We start from the raw sequence: 16,417 nt of genomic DNA, 5'->3' as shown, positions 1-16,417 counted from the left end.
TAGCTGAGACCCCACGTGCACATGCAAGTGCTTGCATGTGGGCATGTACATGTACCAACATTGGGACTTATTTTTCTGTGGTTTACAACGCTTATGTGCAAGGTGTCATGTGGGTTGGGGCTTTTATTTTTCTGTGGTTTACAGCTAATCTGGGTATACATGTGGGTTGGGGCTTATTTTTCCGTGGATGCACTGAGCAGTTCAGAGCAGCAAGTGTCACTACAACCAATAACATCCTGCCATGACTTGGTTTTCACGAGTCAATTTCAGAACTTCACGTCACCAAGAATATATAACAAGGACATAGGACCATACGATAGTCTTACCCCACAAATTGTAAAAAAAGCCTGGCAATATCATAGCAACAGTTCACCAACAAAATATATCCACTTCATAATGAATAAAAGCCTGCACTCAATTGAAAGGCATCATAGGATACCTTTTGATTTATACTGAACAGCTCGCATTTAGTTCGCTGCAATTTGCAGGACAAAAGACAAAAGCCTTACATCTCGTGAAAGTCCGATTTGCAAGAATTAAACTATTATACATAATACTCAAACCCCTCAACAATGTGTTGTGGCAATGATGTACAGCATAAAAGGATTCGTCTAAAAGAAGCTTGGGCCCATCTTGAAGCATTTGTTCTGCCAGGTGGGGCACGAACTCCTCTGCGTACGCATTTGTCAAGGGCGATTCCCAGTATTAAGGGAAACGGGCTTTCATGTTTCTTACTTACATCACCTCCTGATGACTATGGAAGACACTCCTACACAAAATTTCCCAACACTCCTCCACTTTTCAGTCTTTCCATCCTTGCTTGTAGCCCTGACAATGCCTTGTCCTCAACAGGAAGATGCCCTTCAACAACCTGAGGTGTAAAATCTGTGCTGGGCAAGTCAACAGCCCGTGAAGTTACGTTTCGAGGAAGACTAAGGGTTGATCCATTTGAATGTTGTCCCACTGTTTGAAGCTTTCCAGCAGCCGCTGCCTGTATATTTTTCATTCTCTCCCTGATTGCATCTAAAGTTCCTGGTGTGGGTGCTGCAAAGCTCGCTTTTGCTTCCCCTTCACATCAGAAAGTACAGACCATGTAAGAACATACACTTTCAGGAAAGAATAAGAAAAGCAGGGCTTTTCTTCAAACCCATCCCCGCCCCCTATATATATATATATATATATATATATATATAGCTTCATTTCTCTTAGCTTGAAAATAAAAGCCTCCTCAATTCAAATACCTGCTATATTTGCCATATTGTCTTGTGCCCCTATGAAAGACCTTGCATTGATTTCCTTCTTGAAACCTGTGGTAGCTGGAGGTGATGCCGCCCCATTTGTATACTCCCCGACTTCTTGCAGCTGACTACCCACAGAACTTTCCAGTCTAATTGACTGCAGTCTTGTATTCAAAGGTGAAGGCGGTGCTAATTTTGGGGAAGTATGGAGTGGAGAGGAAACAGGTGGAGGAGTAACCATTGGCAAGCTTCCTGGCGTCCGTCCCGCAGCAGCATTCTTTTCCATCTGTTTTCTAGACATAGTTATAATCTCTCTCTCTCTCTCTCTCTCTCTCTCTCTCTCTCTCTCTCTCGTGTTTCCTTCAGAGATGATGTCGAGGGTGATAGTACTAAGTGAGTCCGTGAATGGTGTCAGATCCTCCCAAGCAAACCCTCTAGCCGCTCAGTCATCAAGCACACAAAACGTGGAGAAGAACATGAAGCAGTTCCCAAAAAGGATAAACACCCTAGCATGGTATTGATTGTTTAACATCCCATCTGCCTATATACCAGTGATGTTCAGGCATCCACTCTATACTTTACCAGTCACACCATACTCACGCACCCCTTGTCCTTCTCGTATCCCATGCTACACATCGTTGAGCCCCTAGAAATAACGGTTATTACTCAAGAACCTCGTTAGTATGAGCAATGGGGTGATGTATTGTCCTATGCCACCATGGATTCCAGTCATACCAACATTCCAATTAATGATTCTCACTGCCTTTTACAAATCCTGCTCCTTGATAACAAATATTGGCCGGAGCTGGCACTTGTTGCATCTCTCAAGAGCAAATGTCACAAACCTCAAAGAAAACGATCTCACAATCATTTCACGCCTGGTTCCAAAACCAAACATAGTTCATGCTTAGCTCAATCTCTTCCAAAACTAATAGATTTCATGTCCCAAAGATTTCCAATTACTTTCAATCACTTCCGTTTTCTTCGAGCCTTAAGACCACTTGTTTCACAAACCATACAACTTTTTGGCACCAACACTTTTGTGATTCTCATAAGCCTTCTACAACGTAGTATTCATGTATACATCACAGTGAAATCAAATTTGACTTGCACCTCTTCTCCGTCAAAGAAATAAAAGTGTGGACAATCATTACCAAGATCTGACTCTTGATTGTACCACATCCATTCAGATTTAAAGATGCCTTTGCGAATCACCCATGTGAACTTCACCCCAAAAATCTTCCTAAAATAGCACGCACTTCAAACTAGCACACAGGCCATCATGGAAAGCACCATTGTCATGAGATTGAGAAATATATGTCCCCATTACTTCTATGATAAATAAAAGCACAGTTGATTCCTCACCCATTTACCATATGCGAGATCAACTGCACAATCCATCTGGACATGACTTCACACGAGTTACACATGGCTGACACAACCAATATTCCCCACAAAACTCAAGTTTAAAGCATTTTTTGAGGGTTACAAAGGAAGGTTCCTTGAGAAACCCACATAGACACAAGTCTCATACTGAAAATGCATGAGGATGTCTTCCCATCACCTTTGAATTGAGTTAGGGAGAGTTGAGTTCATCGCAGGGGAGGAGTGTCCGACATGGACACACTACACACTGCGCACTTACACTTGTTTTTTTTTTTTGGGGGGGGGGAAGAGAGAGAGAGAGAGAGAGAGAGAGAGAGAGAGAGAGAGAGAGAGATGAAAAGGCATCACTTGTTTAGATATGGGGGGATTTCAATGTCCTTTCTCGGATGCCTGCACATGCAAGTAAAGCATTTTACATCTGAAACATGTGGGCCCTCTACACTAATATAAGGGTCCCCTAGCCCTATTGGATTAGGTTCCGAGGATGAGCTCCAGGTACATATCCGAGGATCAGCTCCAGGTACATAATCCAGTCCTCAGACGTTTCCACTCTTGGAAACAAAAATCTGTCAAAGCAAGAAAACCAGGAAACCTATGCTGTAAACTAGCAACTATCTCCCACATCGAGTCCTCCTTTGCCCTATCTTTCCACTATTTGAAACTCAAGGATCAACTTATTTCTACGTTGTCTTCCTTGAAATCAATTACCATTTCCATGTCCTTAACCTCAACGAGCTCTTGAGGAGTCACAGTGCTATCCTCAGCTCCCAACATCTCTTTCAGTCTGTTGACATGAAAGATTGGATGAATTTCACATTCTCAGGCAATTCTAACTTATAGACTAACCTCTCTGATATTTTTAAAAATCCGGAAAGGTCTATAGTACCTAGGGATACCTTCCTTGTCAATAACGTCTCTTAACTCTTACGTATTAGCAAATAAACAAGCATTCCCTAGGATAACTCCCCTCGACAAACGTTCTCTAAACATTTAACCGTGCTCTATCCTACTAACTTCTAAGTCCTGATAGAATCCCTAGCTCTTGCTAGCATCTCCTGCATGTGTCCCAAAAAAACCCTAGCCACATCATTCAGAATACCTTCTTCAAGTCCCATGGCCACCAGAGATCTAGGCTAGTACTCTACATCAGCATGCAGCAAGTGGCTACATGCTTAGAACTATCATGGGCAAATTCAACCATTGGGATGTACCTCTCCCAGTTTGATGGTCTCTTGCATGAAGCATATCCTCCCAAACCTGATTCACCATCTTTGTTTGCTCATTGGATTGAGAATGATCAAAGGAACTCAAACTTAGCTTGGTCTCCAATTTCTAGAAGACTAGATGCTAGAAGTGTCAAGTAAACTTCAAGTCCCTATCACTCACTATGTCACAAGGTAAACCATATTACCTGAAAAGCTACTAAACAAACTATTGTAAGCCAACTCCGGAGCCGTTACGATTTATGTCTACCACCACCCAAATGGCATAGCATGGTAAACCGGTGATAGAAGTCCATGCAAATACTCTCCCATTTAGTATAAGGGATGTCAAGTGGATGTAAAAGTCTTCCAATCCTAAGGCGCTCAACCTTATTCACCTGACAATGACGAAATTTGCATGGTTGATCAAGACAACAAATTTGGATCCATACAAGAAACGTCTCCCAATTTTCAGTTGTGCATAAACTCATGTAACTCTTTCTCCTGAGTACACCATCTTGCCTCGGTATCATGCCACCACTTAGATAAGAATGAGATGTAAACAATGCGCACTAAATGTACTCAAGGTCACCACAAAGCATCACATAAACACATGCTAATGAAAATGCAAAGAGGAGAGTATTTCCACAAAGGACCACTTAGTATATTAGCCACTAAGCAAGTACACAAAGCATGGGCATAACACTCTCCACTTAGCTCCCTAGAGTGAGTAGTGTACCCTATTTATATAGGCTCATGAGAGGGGGGCGCCTAGAGTCCATGAATCTCTCCACCTTTGTTAGATTACTCACCAGTCCCACCTAAAAGGTGATGCCTCAATCAAGGGAAAGTATCTACTAGACCTACACTTAGTTACTCTAGTAAATGAGCCTTCTAACCTTAGAACAAGACACTCTAAGGTATCACTAAGGATCTCACACTACTAAGGATCTCACACTACGAATGGCTGCTAGATCACATATTTTCGAACATATTGACTAGAGGAAATGAGCCTTCTAACCTTAGAACGAGACACTCTAAGGTATCACTAAGGATCTCACACTACGAATGGCTGCTAGATCACATATTTTCGAACATACTGACTAGAGGAAATGGACCAAAGAAACGCAATAAGACAATTCACTCTCACATGGAGTTGCCTACATTTGAGGAACTCATCCCAAAGATGATTCAAGAAGAACACATTCTTGCAAGTTCATCAAAGTCATCTAACAATTGGTATGGTGAGAATGCTTTCTTTTCATCGAAAGGTCTAGAGGAAGAGACAATAGAGGCAAAGGCTCCAACTCATATGGAAGACCTAGCCAAAGCTCAAATCATCCTCAACAAGGTTCTTGGCAATAGCATTGTTAAGATTCTAGTTTTATGAGAGAAGGTTGCCTCTAGGATTCATCCAATTTGGCCGGTGAAAAAAACCTAAACATGTTTGACCATGATAGATAGGTTCAACCAGAGAGTTTCCTTGGGTGCAATAGTTGGGTTTTCCAAGGGTTAAGGCTTAGCCACGGGCGTGGGGACCTGGAGGACTCACACGTAGGCTAAGGACACTACCAAGTGAAGGTCTAGGATGACCGTTGGATTGGAAATAATAGCCACACGCTACTAATAATAACTAGGGACTAATAATGGCTACAGCTTATAAATCAAGTAGGAAAGCTTTATAAATACAAGGAGGTCAATTATAGCAAGGTGATTATTATATAAGTGAGTTGGGATCACTTATTAGACCATGTAGTGGCTTGGGGTTACCAAGGAGCGTGAAGGATCTCTCGCTCATGGAGTTGTCAACGAGCGATTTGGCTTGGTTGTATGGGATGCCATGTTGAGGTCATTGATAATTGGGAGACTCACAACAATCTGACCTTAGGCTCAGCGGTCCTTCGCAGTATTCAACCTACGGCTGGGTGGTGAGTCACTAGCGACAATCTATCGCAGTCACGCAATGAATTGGATATCGCAGTCATGCAATGAGTTCGATATCGCAGTCACGCAATGAGTTCGATGTCGCATCTAGGAAACCTTGCTACAGTTTCTTACATATGTTCTCTATCCTGTCTCGAACAAGGATTGCACACATGTAGGGTAGAGAGAGAGAGAGAGAGAGAGAGAGAGAGAGAGAGACAGAGAGAGAGAGCGTTGGAGATGGTCGCACATGGCCGCTAGAGAAAGGTGATGAAAGGTGATGAAACACGAGAGAGAGAGAGAGAGAGAGAGAGAGAGAGAGAGAGAGAGAGAGAGAGAGCGCGCCATGTGTGCATGCGTGTGAAGAGGTGAAGAGAGAATTTTTTTAAAAGCATGGTAGTATTTTGTGTATTTTTAACAAAAGTAAGGGGTCATGTTTTTTTCACGAAAAGCAAAGCTTTGTTTTTTAAAGCTAAGGATAAAGCTTTACTAAGCAAAGGGCTATGTTTTTTATAAAAAGCTAGGAGCCATGCTTTATAAGGCGAAGTATTAAAAGCCTTAAAAAAGCTAGAGTTTGAGCCTTTTTTTTTAGGAGGGGACCAGCTCTTGGGAAAAGCAAAAATGTTTTTTTAAGTAGCCTATAAAAAGATTTACACTCTCATATACCTTGACATCTCCCAAGCATCTCTCAAAAAGCTCTCCCAATGCACGAAGCAGAGTATTGGCGCCGGTCATTCTAAACTTCTCGTTCACGTGGAATTTGTTTGCCTCTTCTTTTCTCATTCACCTTTACAAGCTTTTCACTAAATTCACTTTTTTCCAACCCATAAAACCTCATCTTTTACTACTACTTTTTCCAATAAGATTTCGCAAGTTTGACGGAACTGCATGGACTCACAAGGTAGTATTTATGTGGATTCAATGGACGCTAATTCCATGAAGTAAGAATTCTTTGAGCACGTCAAGCCATCGGGTTGGCACGGGCCATATCCTCCACCAGAGTAGATATGCTGGAGAGTGATCATTACCCAATGTCCCGCGTGGCAGAATAGTGTTGAACCCCAAGTTGATCAGTGCTCCCAACATTCACCAACATGACCGCGCTATTACCCAATGGTGTCAGGAGACTATTCCTACATGGGATTCATGTCAAAATCCACGCACTTTTTGGTGGGTCCAAGAGTATCTCAATAATTGTGACTACCCATACCCTAAGTCATGTACTTGTATTTTTGTTACTTTTGTACAACCCCTACTCAAAAAAAAAAAGAGGTCTTTGCTAAACTGTGATGGAATTTATTGACTTGCACGCTTTCTACATCTGTAGACAATCTGGATAGCCATTGAGTGGTGAGTGGCACGCAATCTTGTTAGGAGTTGACGTAACTCAAAATATAGTGTGGAGCTGACTGTAGGAGCCAAGGATACGGATTGGGATGTGAACATGGTGGTATCTTTTATACTGTCTTTGCATGGATTAGATTGACCCTCAGGTTAACCTGAGGTTTTAACTTGGTGTTCAATAGGAAATTTAGTTGCTTCAAGGATACTCCACCTATCATAAAATGCTTAACGGGGGCTTTTATGTGGGGTGTGCTCTAGTGGTATGGACACCAGAGTGTATAGTCGTACAATTCAAGAGGTTTTGGAGGCGGCAGAGGATGTTGAAAATGAACCTATAGAGCCCAAGAAGATGTTCCAATCAATCATGCTAAGTGAGAAGACTTTCAGAAACAAGAAATGTTCAATCTTGAGGTCACGCTATAGACTCTACGTTTTAGATTTCAAAGTGTCGAGTCTTCAGTCTTGTATCCTTTTTGTTTTGTGTGTGGAGTTTGGATTCTAGAATGCTAAGTATAATTGTTTCAATTTATTGTTATATGACCAACCACAACACCCCCCCCCCTCCCTTTCCCTTTTCCTTGCTAGAAAAGTATGTTTCTGTTTCCATTTCCGTTTGCGCTTGCGCTTGCGCTTGCCCAATTTCCCACAACTCTGTTCTAAATAGGCCCGCTTACCAAGCAAAGCTAGCCAACAAGAGAAGGTTATGACCCAAGTGAATGAGCTTTGAGAAGGGACTCATCAAGCCAACCCATATTCCTTGTGAGTGCTGTTCCGGATGGCTCATATCATATGTGTGTTCTTTATCGAGTGCTCATTATTTGTTAGGAATTGAATTCATAGTTAAGATAGATCATAAGAGTTTGAGGTACTTTCTTACCCAAACTAATCTTTCGGAAAGGCATACACAGATGGCCAATTTTCTTTCCACTTTTCACTTTTAAATTGTGCATACACTGGGAAAGAAGAATGTTGTCACCAATGCATAATCCCAAAAACCGTGTGTGGCTGCATACACCGGGAAACAAGAATGTTGTGGCCGATGCATTGTTCCAAAAACCGTATGTGGTGCAGTTTTAGTTGCCTCACGTTAGGACTTGGTGATGCCTGGGATGTATCACAAGGATGAGGATTTTGCAGCCATATGAGCTGATTTGCAGTCCAAGAGAGCACACACATCACATGTGATCAAAGATGGTTAATCTTATGCATGACAACCGTCTACATGTGGTCAAGGATTTGAGAGGGAAAGTGATGGATGTAAGCAATGCGCCCCCAATGCAAAGCATCGTGGTATTTTGACCACCACAGAGATGATCGAGAGATGTCCATGAAAATATACAGCACTACTCTGATACCAAATATTCTCATCATAAGGGCCCTAAAAATACTCCTTTAAAAAAAGCTGGTCTGATTGTGACCATAAATAATGCGTCTCAATAGACTAAGCCAACCAAGAGTCAAGACAGAAGTTCTATATTCCATACCACCTACATTACACGACCTCTATGACTATTATTCCTGATGTTATGGCCAATTGTAGTTCCTTTTTTTCCAGAGATGGGAGACTTTGGTGTGTGTGCACCCGTTTTGGAGGAGGGGAGGGCCTTGACCGGTATATTTGTTTTTGATATTGTAAGTCTGGTTGGAGAGGAGTACTTGGAGAGGCCTAGATGCCTGAAAGTTGCCACCTTGTATGTAGATATTTTTCAAAAGGTGATGGGGAGGCATAATTGTAAAGGGGAATAACTGCTTTGTACAGAGGGATGTACCTCACGATTTTTGCTGAATGTAACAAGGGTTTGCTCAGTTCAATGGATGGTTTTCTCTCCCCTTCCACCCTGCCTAATCCCATTCATTAAAGTGTTGCTGCACTAGCCCTAATTCTAGTTTTTTTTTCTTGACATTGACTCTAGAAAAGTGAGAGAACAAAAACAAATCAAGTCATTCCTAGTACCCCACAAATCCAATCTACACCAAGACAGACCCTGGAAAAGCAGTTGATGGTGTCCTGAGTTTATGAATGCATGTGGATTGTATCAGTACCCAGATATTCCAGAGTCACTCCTCGTTACAGAAATAAACAATAATACAGGCTTTAAGTTTACTTCTATATATGCAGCTACCTGATTTTTTCAACATATGCCATTAGATTGATTTTTAGATTACAGGTGTTACATGAAGCAATACTAGAAAGATATGAAAAGGGAGAGCTGGAATTGAACAAGTGTCAAAGCATGAACATTCAAGCCAAAAGAGGAATGCACAAATAAGGTGTAGCTTTAACACAGATGCCATCACAGCTTTCAAAAAATAATACTTCAAGTCAATAAAACCCCCGAAGTGATACAAAAAAAAAAAAAAAAAACCTGTGCTAATCCATCTCGAATATATGTTCGAAAAGCCTCACTTGCATTTTGCAACTGTGAAAATATGTCCACCTGCATACCAAACAAACCTCATGTATCCATAAATCTCACAAAGGTCTTCTCCCAAGTCAGATAACTGCACAAGCTGACACAGACCTTACAGGACCCCAAAAAGCAAACATCCTCTCAGCTTGCCGTGTCTTTTCATATTATGAACTGAGCAAGAATTTTCTATGACATGCCTGTGGATAAAGTTGTGTTATCCGATACAGCTCATACAAGCCTATCGTACAGGTTTGCTTATCACCAATTTTCTTGAAGATGGCAGCAAGTTCTTGCTGTTGACAACCACACCCCCCCCCAGCCCCCCCCAGCCCCCCCCCCCCAAAAAAAAAACAACAAACAAGAAACCAATGAATCCAAATATTTCAAATGTCTTTACAAAGTATAACTAATAGAATTCCAGCAGCTAGCTTTGGCTTTCTTGCCTTTAACTGTGCCTCATTGGAATGGGGCACAGGCGAGGCAGCCCCATTTTGAGTTGACTCAGACCAATGCCCATGACCGACGGCACCAGATGGCGTCAGCATTCTTGCCGCTGCAAGGGTCTGTTTGTGATTTAAGAACAATAATAATAAGAAATAAAGCTACATAATTCAGCTAATGAGCTTCTTTCAAACATCGAGCAAATAAGACAAGCTGCAAAGCACCTGAAGATTAAGATCAATGTAGGCAAGAATAATTGGCTGCGGCTCTAAGTCAATTGGAACCATTGACAGGTGCCCCTTGATTGCAGTTCCACGCAGTTTCACAAGCTCGTGCAGCACAGTTTTCACCATCCGTAGGGGCTTGTCATCTGCTCCTGCTCTGCTACCCAACAACCCCCCAAAATGACAAGAAGAGAAAATTAGGATTCCACTTCAAATTTCGTTTAGGATTGCATACCCCCATGCCCCTCTTGACAATAAAAGAACCCTGTCAACTCTACCTTATGGGAAGATGGTTATCCCTGCAACACATTCACAACAAAAATCAGTCAACTATCTCACCTCCTTCGAATCTCCTCCATCCCCAAATCTTGCAAGTACTCATGTATGCTTTGCAAAAGTTGATCCAAATCCACCTCAAAGATAGTAGCACCTAAAACCTGTTGCATTTCACGGGAAAACATTGCTCTAAGTTATAAAATTGAAAACGTCTAAGGATATCCTTTTGCCATAGAAAGTGCTGTCAATTTCAGCACAGGTTCAAAATAAAATGTAGGTATTTAACCTTGGTCAGTTTGATAAGGCACTTCACTACCAAATCCGAAAACTTTTGACCCCTGATTAGAGCAGATTCCTCTGAGTTTTGTCCTGGAAATCGTGACAAATCTAATGGCCGCAAAAGTTGTATCAGCACGACAAAAGCAGACGTGCGATCAGCATTTTCCTGAAAAATGCATGCACAATAATGCTAATATAAGAATGTAATCCATACTCTTCTATCATGTTATCTATTACATTCAGAGATTAAAGCAAATGACAGGTATATAACCAGGATCTTCAACATCAGAACATTTAAAGCTTTCAGGAGCTGGCTGCCATCATCCATCAGTGGAACTCGTTCATCTAGGAGCCACAGCAGAAGTTCCATTATGAGCTTATTCAAGGTGTCTTGCTTGACATTGTGAGCTAGCTTCTTCAATTGAAATGTCTGCCACAAAAATCAAAAACCCTGTACTGATCAATACTTCAGTATGAAGTCTTCAACAGTGAACACTCCAACAATACAAACCATATACTCACTTGCATCAGAGTGTTCAGTACATATTTACAAGACCTCGATGATGCTCCACCTAGACCCAGATGAAACGTGGTGGCTACCTGCATGACCATAATGTCCTCTTAACCAATACTTTACAGGATTATTTAGCATCTTCAGGTGCATTAAACACATAAACTGCAGGTTTACCACAAACCAGTGATAAACCATACACCCACCTCGTAATACTAATTTGGAACAAAGATAATAATAATTCACCCTTGTAAACCAGTGATAGCTTTCAGTGGACCATACACCCTCCTCGTAATACTAATTTGGAACAAAGATAGTAATAATTCAAAGGCTTTTTCCAAGATAAACATTTGACCTTCTTTGTTAAGCTGAACACAAGACGATCAGCATCTTTCGCAATGTCATCCAATGACGTACTTTCTGTTTCTCCTGCAGCTTGATTCAGCTCATGGCACACTAATTTCATACCTTCGACTGCCTGCACAATCAATAGTAGAAGGCCACTTGAAGTCAAACAAAAAAATGACCGTTCCATAAATTTGAACCAAGAATGACTGTCTCACTTGTGTGTGATGAAGCACTGATTAGGAACTAATTAAAGGCTTTTCAAAATCCACTCTTGAAATTTTCAAGACTTGAAGAAAACCTACGTGTTCAGGGGTTGCACCCGATTCAATGATGTCTAAAGCCTCATTCCAATCTGATGGACCACCAGTTGAAGAGATCAAATTGCTGCCAAGAAAAGATTGTTCAAATCCACCTTCATAATGCCCATTATTTAATCTCCCCGTGCTGCAGCAGTGACCAAGTTCGAACCAGAAAACATAAGATACAGAGAGAAGGGGGCTTGAGTGGTTTAACACAAAAAGATATGTGCAAATAGACAACCTTTGGATGGCCAATGCAGCAGTCAGCGGCCTTGAAATGAATTCTCCACTTTGTTCAGCGGCATCCAAACTGTCATGTGTTGCAATATGAACACAAATGTGAGAATAAAGGCCGTAAACTTGCTTGAAGCATCTTAAGTAATGTCAGCACTAGAATGTATTATTACTACTCTTAAGCACAGCATGTCTTAAGCAAAGAAGTGTCCAATGTGAACAAAAATGTCCTCATAATAGACACTGTATAAACATAGATGTATGCAACGTGAAGAATGTGTCCACATAAATGTCGATACAGAAAGATATATATAAGCAATGTAAAGGAGAGAGTCGCCACAAATAAGAGATTGAAATGAAAACAGCAAAGGAATTGATTCAACTAGACACAAAGCGAGAGCATTCCAATATATCAAATTGAGGGTTACAGAAAGACAACACACATATTAATTATTGGTCCAGACAGTAAACAAGTTAGTTGCCAATCGAGCCTCCAGCATTATTTGAACAATTAGCAGTGGTAAGATTTTTTTTAAGCATTCACGAACTTACATAAGACATTAGGAAATCCTTTTGACATTAAACATTTGATTCCTTAATCAAAAGCTTTCTTTAATATATCAAGCAAATCCCAAATACTTTTAAAAGATCCAAGACAGAAATTGTAATGTTCCCATATATGTGTTTCGGCATACTCTTACCCATTTCGATTAGAAGAACTGCACAGCTCCACCCACATCTAAATCAAATCCCCATTAATACAAACTATTGTGGACCACCATAAAAGGCATATTAACTAAGCAAAGACATGGCATTCATGCCTCATCACTCCTGACTCCTTTCTTTGGCGCAATAAGCACTGATAGAGTTCACCAAGAGCTGAGGTGTGTTGAAACTTGAAATGCATGAAACCAACCCCCCCCACCAAAAATAAAAATAAAAATAAAAAATAAAAAAATCCTTGATGTCTTGATTGAGTAATGGGGCCTAGAGACATTGTACCCATTTTCACGAACAGATCGTCTCAAGGCAGCTCTTTCTTCTCCTGGCTTTCCTTCTTTTCTTTTCTCCATCTCCCGGGCCTAACCATTCAAAAAGGTAAAAGATCTTGGTCACTCAACAACTTTTGGAAGCTCATTACCTCCTCTACAACCATGAGCATGTCAATGTTAACCTTCCACTTAAACTTGTCATCCAGCATACTCCTTTGAGCATCAGAAAGCTTGCCCACATGTTTCCAGATATCGTCCCCTGTCAATCAAAACACCACCAAGTATATTTTTGCATTGAAATGATATCTACAACTTCAAAAAGCAATCAACAAAAACACGCTGGCCAAAATAGACTTCTTGCTACCATCATTTATTGCTCATTTTCTAAATTGACAACAGAAAGCAAATCTCTAAGAGAAATTGGCATTCCTAAGATTATGCATGGCATACAACTGGCATACCTAGTATTTTATAAGCCACTGCCAAAGTCTGTAAAGCAGATTTTCGTATCTCCCCGTCTCGTTCTGATGTAAGAACAGAAATGGACTGAAGAGCTTTTGTGGGGCCTGCTATCTGTTTACACAGCATTAACCTTTTTAATTTTTAGTTCTACGAGTCCCAGAAAGCCACTTGGAAAAAAAGAAACTTAAAGGAATATAGAAACAAGCTAACCTCAACACCATAACGATCAATCATATAGCCTATATGATCCACTGATTCAATTCGAGTGCGATTGTTTTTGGACTTCAAGCCCTCCAGAATGTACACAAACAATTTGGATGTAGGGTAGATACAGCATATGAGTTTTGTTAGCTCACGCATCTTCTCACGAACCTTCTCTATATTATGCCCAGACTGCAGATGCCAAATCCAAAAGTTCACCCAAAAAGAAAAAATACTTCCAAAAAACATCCACATGATCATGGCAGCTTTTAATTACCATCCACATGCATATCTTAACACACACCTAGTACATATCAAAACATCTTGAAGACAAAGGGTCCCCACACAATGCTCACCTTTTCCACCAAACAAGGAAGTAGTATATTTGCTTCAGATTCAGTCAAAGTATAGCCTTCATTTTTCATAGCTTCTACAAAGTCAGGTAGAAACTCAAGAACCTGCACCAAGTGGACATTATTAATGCAGCCTTGTGACCATAAAATTGTAAAGCATGAAAATTCAGAGATAAGATAACTATGTCTATACCTTCAATAGGCAAGTTGTGTTCGACTCACAGAAGCGCAGAACTGACCATTTGAAGAGAACATCTGATAGCTCAATCATCTCCTTTGTATGGGTCGGCATGGACTGAAGATTCCCAAGAGAGCAAGTCAATAAGTTCACAGTTTGGCTACTACATACATGTATCGCAACAATTTTCCTTTTTGGAGGAATACAGCAAAAATTTACATCTGAAACTCATAATGCTTCTAACACATTACTGATTTTGTACTGAAAGAAATGTGTATAAGAAGCCAACCAAGCTTCCCAGGTTGAATTTAATAAAAGGAAGAAAAAAAACGCATACTAAACAGAGTATAAAGCTGAAAAGTAATCAAGCCTGATCATAGCGACTCTTTTCTGCCCAATGACCAAACTCCTATCATGTGTGTATACACTGCAATATCACGTCTTTCCTTTGAGTAGCATGAAAATATTGCAAACTACTAGTAAATTTATTCAAGACAACAAGAAGCACATAACCAGGCACCACCACAGCCCACCTGCCGGCTGAATATTAAGGCTTGCCGACTAATGCAAGTGGCCAGCAACTTTGAACCTCAAAATAGGTCTTCCCTCTCCACAATCTCTCCATCTTTGTGAGCAACAAGCCAAGGGAGCCAGTAGCCAGATTTTCAGCGAGCTCATCAAACTTCGGCCCGGTTTAAGCACCTTCTTTCTTGGGTTGAGACACCTTAGAGAAAGACGCTTTTAAAGTTCCACAGTTGTCTGCATCTCAAGTCTATATCCAATAGGTTGTCTACCGGATCAATTGCTTCTCTATTTCACTCTTCAAAAGAGGTATGCCTAGGCCGATAGAGATGGTAGAACCAAGAAACTTGGATGCGGAAGGAGTGAACAACAAAGCACTTGAAACCATGCAAGGTTGTGACCATGTTTCCTTGAGTGTAGATTCCCAACCGAACGCTCATGATTCAACTTTGTCATACTTGTACTCAACAAAGTTCCTTAACTCCTCAACTTTCAGTGACTATGTTTCCTTGAGTGTAGATTCCCAACCCAATGCTCATGAATCAAATTTGGCATACTTGTAATCAACAAAGTTCCTGAACTCCTCAACTTTGGACGAAGTTACCCTCCATATGCTTTGAAGCTTAAGCTAGATGCTCCAATCCTGCAGCAACCTGCTATGCAACATAGACCCTCACAACGGTTTGTAAAATGACACTTTGGTTTGCAAGCACTGTCACGTGCACACCTTGATACGGTGTCACTTGGACATGCATCATACTTAAGTTTAGAGACCATATAATGGCAGATCGGAGCAATTTTGGCAGCCAGGTAGACGCAAAGAAGTGCCCAGGACATGCACTTATGGTTGTGACATATATTGGACTCAATATTAACATGTTAAAGGACAATTTTTATAATATTTAGGAACATGAAAAGTGATGGCCGACCAATATATGACCTGCCATCAAAATCCCTATCACCATTTTGGTCATTCCCCTATTATCAAATGTAGGCGGACTTTGCAGGGCCTCAAGACGCTTGACAAGTTATGATGTACAAACTTTGGGAATGGGAGATTATCCAAGAACACCAAGAAAGGGCAAAGCACACTTTCTGTTGACTGTGCTTAGTAGGATGACATGGATATGTGAGAGGTGCCTATGCTCTAGACAAGATACAAGTGAACACAGTTAACATGAGGACAATTGAGCATGTTTTATGGCGATTTGTTAACTTAATCTTTAACGGTGGACACTTTGGATAAAAGGTCAGACAACTTATAACATGGGTACCGTGTATTTAGTTACATATTATTCATGAGGCGCCCAGCTTTAGTCTTTTGTTTATGGGATAATTGATTTTTTATGAGACCACGCTTTCAGAAGACTATACATGTTGGGGTAAAGGCGTTATGCCCACCCTTATAGTGTGTACAAGCCCATAAGTTATAGTACATAGTACACTTAGTACTTTTAATGTACTAAGTGCACTATGTGTACTAGTGCAATATACATGTGTGATAGGGGAGTCACACACTCATGCCTCATGAGTTGACTTATCCCCACAACTCTCTCTCTCTCTCTCTCCCTTGTTCTTCTCTGTGTGTGTCTC

General features: G+C 40.9%; 1 protein-coding gene across 4 annotated transcripts in view; it reads right to left on the bottom strand.

Annotated features, from left to right (window-relative positions):
- Nucleotides 1–414: 414 nt before the first annotated feature.
- The window catches only part of MOR1 (ARM repeat superfamily protein), a 73,384-nt gene continuing 57,381 nt past the window's right edge, over nucleotides 415–16,417 (bottom strand). For 2 of the 4 annotated variants that reach the window (XM_086824912.1, XM_086824911.1), the window contains exons 36-54: nucleotides 14,318–14,419; nucleotides 14,128–14,229; nucleotides 13,781–13,963; nucleotides 13,570–13,681; nucleotides 13,291–13,367; nucleotides 13,119–13,198; nucleotides 12,124–12,192; nucleotides 11,886–12,027; nucleotides 11,591–11,713; nucleotides 11,247–11,324; nucleotides 10,996–11,154; nucleotides 10,732–10,890; nucleotides 10,509–10,606; nucleotides 10,170–10,326; nucleotides 9,948–10,067; nucleotides 9,702–9,797; nucleotides 9,460–9,531; nucleotides 1,242–1,524; nucleotides 415–1,068 (exon numbers count right to left, since the gene is read on the bottom strand). In XM_086824912.1, the coding sequence (XP_086681038.1) occupies nucleotides 770–1,068; nucleotides 1,242–1,524; nucleotides 9,460–9,531; nucleotides 9,702–9,797; nucleotides 9,948–10,067; nucleotides 10,170–10,326; nucleotides 10,509–10,606; nucleotides 10,732–10,890; nucleotides 10,996–11,154; nucleotides 11,247–11,324; nucleotides 11,591–11,713; nucleotides 11,886–12,027; nucleotides 12,124–12,192; nucleotides 13,119–13,198; nucleotides 13,291–13,367; nucleotides 13,570–13,681; nucleotides 13,781–13,963; nucleotides 14,128–14,229; nucleotides 14,318–14,419 (2,511 nt within the window). In that variant the 3' untranslated portion in view covers nucleotides 415–769. The remainder of the gene's footprint in view (nucleotides 1,069–1,241; nucleotides 1,525–9,459; nucleotides 9,532–9,701; nucleotides 9,798–9,947; nucleotides 10,068–10,169; nucleotides 10,327–10,508; nucleotides 10,607–10,731; nucleotides 10,891–10,995; nucleotides 11,155–11,246; nucleotides 11,325–11,590; nucleotides 11,714–11,885; nucleotides 12,028–12,123; nucleotides 12,193–13,118; nucleotides 13,199–13,290; nucleotides 13,368–13,569; nucleotides 13,682–13,780; nucleotides 13,964–14,127; nucleotides 14,230–14,317; nucleotides 14,420–16,417) is intronic. The other 2 variants (XM_086824914.1, XM_086824913.1) reach the window with 1 other exon arrangement.

Source organism: Cibotium barometz, chromosome 31, assembly GCF_041138505.1.
Source record: "Cibotium barometz isolate CiBa-2024 chromosome 31, ASM4113850v1, whole genome shotgun sequence".
NCBI lineage: Eukaryota > Viridiplantae > Streptophyta > Polypodiopsida > Cyatheales > Cibotiaceae > Cibotium > Cibotium barometz.
Note: the sequence above shows the minus strand (reverse complement) of the source record. Positions and strands in the feature narration are given on the sequence as shown.